Source organism: Vulpes lagopus, chromosome 4 (genome assembly GCF_018345385.1).
Source record: "Vulpes lagopus strain Blue_001 chromosome 4, ASM1834538v1, whole genome shotgun sequence".
NCBI classification, from domain to species: domain Eukaryota; kingdom Metazoa; phylum Chordata; class Mammalia; order Carnivora; family Canidae; genus Vulpes; species Vulpes lagopus.
Genome location: NC_054827.1, coordinates 129,933,833 through 129,941,108, shown reverse-complemented (window position 1 = coordinate 129,941,108; position 7,276 = coordinate 129,933,833). Strand labels below are relative to the sequence as shown.

The 7,276-nt window shown below is 52.3% G+C and overlaps 1 protein-coding gene across 1 annotated transcript; it reads left to right on the top strand.

Annotated features, from left to right (window-relative positions):
• Positions 1-925: 925 nt before the first annotated feature.
• On the top strand, positions 926-2,815 carry DRD5 (dopamine receptor D5). Its single transcript, XM_041753363.1, has one exon. It carries the CDS (start codon positions 926-928, stop codon positions 2,348-2,350), a length of 1,425 nt encoding a protein of 474 aa, XP_041609297.1. The 3' UTR covers positions 2,351-2,815.
• The last annotated feature ends 4,461 nt before the right edge of the window (positions 2,816-7,276 follow it).

Below are 7,276 nucleotides of genomic sequence, written 5' to 3'. Positions count from 1 at the left end.
GAATTTTTAGAATGGACGAGTGGGGTGGGGATAGTTTAAGAGAAGTGGTTCCTAGGAGACAGGCCTCCTGCACGCTTTTTCCCTAGATGACTGATTTCACTGAACCGGAGAGGAGGAGGAATCATTAGCCCATTTTGTGGGTGAGAAAACCAAGACCCAGGGAAGTTTGGGGCGCTCCAGGTCACACAAGCCAGGAATGAAGTCTCAGTTGGGGGCTTGGGTCTGGGAGAAAGCCAAGGCTGCCCTCTGCCTCACAAACACGCTTTCCCAGTCCAGAGGCCAGGGATTTCCTCCATCCCTAGCCCGCCTCCCCGTTCCCCAAATGTGTTTGGGGCTAGGGCACCAGGGCTGGGTCGGGGACCTCTTGGTCGCCCCAGGGCGTGTTCTCCCTGGCGCGGGGCGAGGGTCTGGCCCGAAGGTGGCCTCCCGCCTTCGGAGTCGCCCCCAGACTGTGGCGGCGGGCGGAGCGCGGAGAGTGAGCGCCGCGGCACAGGTGGGGCGGCGGCGCGGGGGCGCGGGCCCGGGGCGCACACCGGGATGCAGGCAGCGCCGCCGCGCTCGCCCGCGGCGGGTCGCTCCCGGCCCCCGCCCCCTCGGTGCCGGCTGGCTCTCCGCTGCTCCGGCTGCGAACCAGACACAGCCGCAGCCACCGCCGCCCGGCGCGCCCCGGCCGGCCTCCCGCGCCCAGCGCCCGCGCCGGAGGGGCGCAACGCAGCCACCCACCCGGAGGCACCGCAGGCGGCGAGAGGGGACCCCGCGCACTCGGGGCCCCGGCGCGGCGCACGGTGAGCGGCCCCCCGGGGCGCGGGCATCCCTCAGCCGCGGGTCCCGGTGCGCCAGCCCCCGGGTGCCCGATGGGGTCACCCGGGGGGCGCAAGGCCGAAGCTGGGACCGCGCGCAGCCCGCCCCTGACGCCGAGCCCGACATGCTGCCGCCGGGGCGCAACGGCTCCGCGTACCGGGCGCGGTTCGGGCAGCAGCAGCGGGCGCCGCGGGGCGCCGCGGGGGGCGCGGAGGGGGCGGCGCCGCTGGGGCCCGCGCAGGTGGTCACCGCCGGCCTCCTGACCCTGCTCATCGTCTGGACCCTGCTGGGCAACGTGCTGGTGTGCGCGGCCATCGTGCGCAGCCGCCACCTGCGCGCCAAGATGACCAACGTCTTCATCGTGTCTCTGGCCGTGTCCGACCTCTTCGTGGCGCTGCTGGTCATGCCCTGGAAGGCGGTGGCCGAGGTGGCCGGGTACTGGCCCTTTGGGGCCTTCTGCGACATCTGGGTGGCCTTCGACATCATGTGCTCCACCGCCTCCATCCTGAACCTGTGCGTCATCAGCGTGGACCGCTACTGGGCCATCTCCAGGCCCTTCCGCTATGAGCGCAAGATGACCCAGCGTGTGGCGTTGGTCATGGTGGGCCTGGCCTGGACCTTGTCCATTCTCATCTCCTTCATCCCGGTTCAGCTGCATTGGCACAGGGACAAGGCGGACCCCTGGGGCGGAGCGGAGCCGCCCTCGGTCCTGGCCAACGGGACGCCCTGGGAGGACGCCGGGGAGCCAGAGGCGAGGGCGGAAAACTGTGACTCCAGCCTGAACCGCACGTACGCAATCTCCTCGTCGCTCATCAGCTTCTACATCCCCGTGGCCATCATGATCGTGACCTACACGCGCATCTACCGCATCGCCCAGGTGCAGATCCGCAGGATTTCCTCCCTGGAGCGCGCCGCGGAGCACGCGCAGAGCTGCCGCAGCCGCGCAGCCTGTGCCCCTGACACCAGCCTGCGGGCATCCATCAAGAAGGAGACCAAAGTCCTCAAGACCCTGTCGGTGATCATGGGGGTCTTCGTGTGCTGCTGGCTGCCCTTCTTCATCCTTAACTGCATGGTCCCCTTCTGCAGCGGACGCCCCGAGGGCCCTCGGGCGGGCTTCCCCTGCGTCAGCGAGACCACCTTCGACGTCTTCGTCTGGTTCGGCTGGGCCAACTCCTCGCTCAACCCGGTCATCTACGCCTTCAACGCTGACTTCCGGAAGGTGTTTGCGCAGCTGCTGGGGTGCAGCCACCTGTGCGCCCGCACCCCCGTGGAGACAGTGAACATCAGCAATGAGCTCATCTCCTACAACCAGGACACCGTCCTCCACAAGGAGGTCGCAGCTGCCTACATCCATATGATCCCCAATGCCGTGACCCCGGGGGACGGGGAGGTGGACAAGGAGGAGGAGAGCCCTTTCGACCGCATGTCCCGGATCTCTCAGGCGTCCCCCGATGGTGACCCTGCTGCCGAGTCCCTCTGGGAGCTGGACTGCGAGGGGGAGATTTCGTTGGGCAAAATAACACCTTTCACCCCAAACGGAATCCATTAAACTGCCTAAGAAGCGCCCCTCCTGGATCTACATAACTGCACAGACACTAACCAGCATGCGGAATACACACTCACAGATACATCTCCAGTGCTGCTCAGTTGATCACATTTTCTGTGTCTGTGTCTGTAGTCTCCCGTGTGCTGAGAAGCCTCACCAGACTGATTTGCTGTTTGAGGAGTTGGCAGAAGTGTTTGACATAAACTCAGTCAAATATACCCCAATCGAGCAGAAATGGACCAATGGTTCGGTTAGAGAAGAGAAGGTGGTGTTTGATTAAAAAAAAAAAAAAGCAGCTGGTCTTTAAAAAAATATGCCCCCCCCCCTTTAAACAAATGGATTGATCAGTGACTTATTTTTGTTCAGTTGATTTTTAGACAACAGGTTCTATGTGTGTGTTGCACTGATGGGGTGTGTGTGTGTGGCTTTCCTGTATCCAGCTTCCTGTGGCCCTTTGTTTATGCAATTTCTGCTCTCTGTGTGTGTCTTTACAACAGCTGAGCAACTCTTTCTGATTTGTTCTGGTGTCTAATAAACACAAATTATGTGGATTATGGGGTGATTATCTTTGCTTTGCCAGATTGGTTTTCAGGATAGTTCCTGGAGAAACCATGAGAGCATCCTTAATATCAGGGTAGATGTTGGCTTGGTCTGGAAGCACATCTCTATTTTCTTTGCATACAAGTTGTCCTTACAGGTACACACAGGAGCAAGGACCGTGAAGAGCATCCAGTTCTCAGGTTTTGTTGTGTGTGTGTGCATGTGTGTACTTTTTTTTTTTTTTTGTTTTTTTTTTTTTTTTAGATACACACATCTCAAGTCTGTGCTGAGAGCTGGCTTCAGTGCCACAAAGTATCAAATAGGACTTCTGGCTGAAATCATATTTTTTTTCATTTTTTAATTTTTTTTTTATTTTTATTTGTGCAACAGTGAGAGGAGAACAGCTAGCAAGAAGCGGCTCCATCACGGAGCGAGGATTCGATCGGGTCTAGATCGCGCCCGGCAGGCGCCAAACCGCTGCGCCACCCAGGGATCCCTTTTTTCTCATTTGGAATCTCCTTTTTAAAAATAACATACAAGAATATTTCCCATTTCCTAGGTAGATGCTATTAGTTCATTGAAAAGTCATACAGAATAATAGCCGAATCTTTCTCAGTCTTGAATCTGTAGTGTTTTAGACTTACGTGGCTTTAGTTCCACATTTCTGAAAGGCTCTGAAATGTGTGAGCTGATATGCTTTAAAGAACAAATCTCATTTTTTAAATAGTCATTTTCATTTGTAGACAACAGGAAATGAGAAAACACATTTTAATGAAAATCGAGGAGCCAGAGATGATATTTGAATGAATCAGAAATGGGAAAATCTATTGATTGAGGTGCTCAACAGAAAAAAGAGCCCAATGAATTCCTAGCTTTTGGTTCCTCTCTGCAGCCTGCACAGGAAAGGGGAACCTTTTATTCCAGAACCATTCCAATTGAGAGCATGTTATTACCACTAGATCTAAATGTGAGCGTTGTTAATGGAAGCAAATGAGATCTGAATATGTAATGTCTTACAAGTCCCTACTCTGAAGCAGGCTTATCAAGGACAGTTCAATCAATTTTGGTCTCTTTAGGGATAATTTTATTGTCAATCTACTGAACGACTGTGTCTAGTTCACCACAAAACGTGCCGTGCTTGACACATAATGGCTAATCCATATTTGTGGAATGAATACCTCTGGAATGGTGAGGTTGAAAGCAAGTCCTATTTGGTACCTTAAGTTTCATTAGTGATTTAGCCAAACTGATAATAGAAGCTGAGGTCTGTGCTCAGTTTTTGGCCTCTGGTGAACCTATCACTTGTGTGGACCACTAGGGAAACCTCGAGAGTCATGAGAAGTGCCCTGCTCTAGGATTCAGAAGCTGGCTGTGTGACCTTGAGTGACTCCAATCACCTTTCTGGGCCGTACTTTCTGTCTGCCTCTGTAAGTTGAGACACTTCTACTAGAGCACTGTTTTTCAAATTTCATGATGCAGATATTATGGGTGGGGTCTCGGGTGAAGTAAGCCCAGCAAACCTTGCTCAAATAAGTGTTTTCTCTACAGGGCTTCTTAGAGCTTTTCTGTGCAGTGTGAATCCCCAAGCAGGAAAGAATTCTGCGTTGCTTCCCGATGTCTTTGACCCTGTGAATCCTTGCTTGGTTTAATTCCTTACTCCCTTCTCTCCGGAGACCACAGTTTCAGGGAACACAGTTTGGAAGTCTCTTAAGTAGAGCTAATCTGTTCTAAAGGACCCACTGTTATAATAAAGCAAGGTTTTGTTTCGTTCTGTTTTGTTTTTGTGGCAAACCTGTTCTAGGCCCCAGTTCCAACAGTTTCCGTGTTAGGAAAATGAGTTATGCAGGGACTTTGAAAATCCCTTCTGCAAAATATCTCTAATCATTTCTTATAATTATTTACATCTACCGTGTGCTGGTCACTGTTCTAGGAATGTAGTCACCAATTAGATACTCTGGTGTGTTGAACTTCTGCTTTCATAGGAGAGAGACAAGGGGAGGAACACGACCACGCTGTACTGTTCTGCAGTGTGTGCTGTACTGTTTAGACTCTGATATATCGGGTCAGGCAGTGATGATTGATGTGATACCAACAGCACAGTGAGCAGGGTCGGGAGCTGCTGTCTTATTTTGGGTGCTGTGTCTCAGAAGAGGCGGTATGCATAGAGACCCAGACAAAGGAGGAGGGTCGGGGGATGTTAATGTCTAGGAGGAGGAGTGCTCCTGGCAGAGGGAATGGGAATGTGAATGCCTGGAAATGGGACTATACTTGGCACCCCAGGAGAAAATAGAGGTGGTCAGTGTGGCTGGAGACCCTTGAGAGGCTTATTCTAGGAATGGAATAGCAGCAACGGCAGGTACTATGGGCCGCACTGGGCTCTGGGTACCATGCATGTGCTAATTCATTCATTGCTCACTGCCAGGCAGGCACCTTTATTACCCCCATTTTACAGACGAGGAAATGATAGCATTAGGATCCCAGGGTTCCATAGCTGGGCTTGAACTTGGGCAGTCTGGCTGTGGAGTCTTTAATCCTCACTGCCCTGCAGTGGTGAGAAGGGCTGCCAGGACATTCCCAGTTAGCAGGTCACTAATGCGGGGATCAGAACATCCCTTGTCCATTTGTTAATTAGCTGGTTACCTGACACTTTCCAGTGACAACTTTCTGTATGTAAGCCAACCTCTGCTGTGCACCTGCTCTGAACACTCTTTCATATTTGGAGGGGAGGCAGCAGAGGGCAGTGGAAAAAAGGAACCTTGTCCTGAGCCCTTATGTGGACAGCCAAGTGCTTTCCTTTACATTTATATATATGTTTAATTTAAATTCAATTTGCTAACATAGTATAACACCTAGTGCTCATCACATCACGTGCCCGCCTTAATGCCCGTCACCCAGCCACCCTAGCCTTCCTGATTCTATTTGATCCTCACATTAACCTCACATACTGTCATTTGTCCATTTTACAGATGAGGACACTGAGGCACATAGGGCTTAAGTTGCTTATCCAGGTTATACGACAGTAAGTGGTGGGACAACTGTTTACACTTGGGCTAGTGGTTCTCAGTTGGGGAGATTTTGTTCCCCAGGGGACATTTGGCCATGTCTGGAGACACTTTTGATTGTCACAACCGGGTGTGGGGTGCTCCTGCCATTTAGTGGGAAGAGGCCAATGCTAAACATCTCACAGCGCACAGGGCAGCCTCCACCACAAGGAATTATCCAGCCCTGAGAGGCCCTGAGCCAGGCTGGTGGATCTGGGTCCCAGCAGTGCACCCACAGAGCCACCACTGCCAGGGCTCTGAAGCTCCACAGCTGCGAGTTCAAATTTCAGCCATTTATTAGATAACTAATAAATGTTAGTTACCTAGCATTTATTAGTTATCTAAATTAGGCCCCTCTTCTAGTTTTAGGTTTTGTTGTTTGTTTTTAAGATGTTTTTATTTATTGGAGAGAGAGAGAGAGTGGGACTGTGGGGGAGAGAGGGAGAGAGAGAGAGAGGATCTCTAACCGATCTGCGCTGAGCATGGAGCCCGACGTGGGGCTCAATCCCAGGACCCTGAGATCATGACATGAGCCAAACTCAAGAGTCAGATGCTTTACCTAGTGCACCACCCGAGCAACCCTAGTTTTAGTTTCTCTATCTGAGAAATGGATGCATTAACCCCAAAGGTTGGGATGAGGGTTAAATAAGTGTGTATAACACGGAGCTTATTTTGGTGCTCTTCTTCTTTCTCTTTCTCCTCATTAAAAGAACTCCAAGGCTTGATACATTTTAAATAGACTTTGAGGTTCCTAGCTTGGGTTGAACTACATCGTCCTAGAAGCTGAGGCCACCAGAACTGAGATTCATTCTGTCTCGCCCTCAGTCTTCTTGACTTAGAATAGTGTCTGGTGTGGAGGAGATGCTCTATGGAGCATCCACCTTGGACACACACACACACACACACACACACACACACGTCTTAGGTGTTACGACTGAGTGAGTGTGTAGGTGTTTACGCAGCAAGCCCTGGGTGGGTATTGCCCATTGCAGGGTGGTGGTCCTTACATTTTGGTCTGATCAAAAGCCTGCAGGACTGAAAGCCCCACAGGGAGTGAGTGTTATCATTTTGCAACACACCTGGGTGCTCTTTTATAACTAGCAAGGTGCCTCCATATTTCCCCCAGAGCTCCATAAATCCCTGGTGAGTCCCTTCCAGCTGACCCAGGACACGGTGGGAGGAGAGATGTCCAGAGACTCATCCAAGGTCACCCAGAGACCTACACTAAATTTGAAGGTGGTCATAATGCCTGCTCCCTACCCACCACATGGCATGGGAGGAACGCGTGACAACAGGCGAGCAACAAGCACTTCCTTAAAATCCATGCTTCACCACCCTCACCCCCTCC

What these genes read in the sequence shown, in the direction of transcription:
- DRD5 (XM_041753363.1), top strand. Translation starts at nt 926, where the DNA reads ATGCTGCCGCCGGGGCGCAACGGCTCCGCGTACCGGGCGCGGTTCGGG.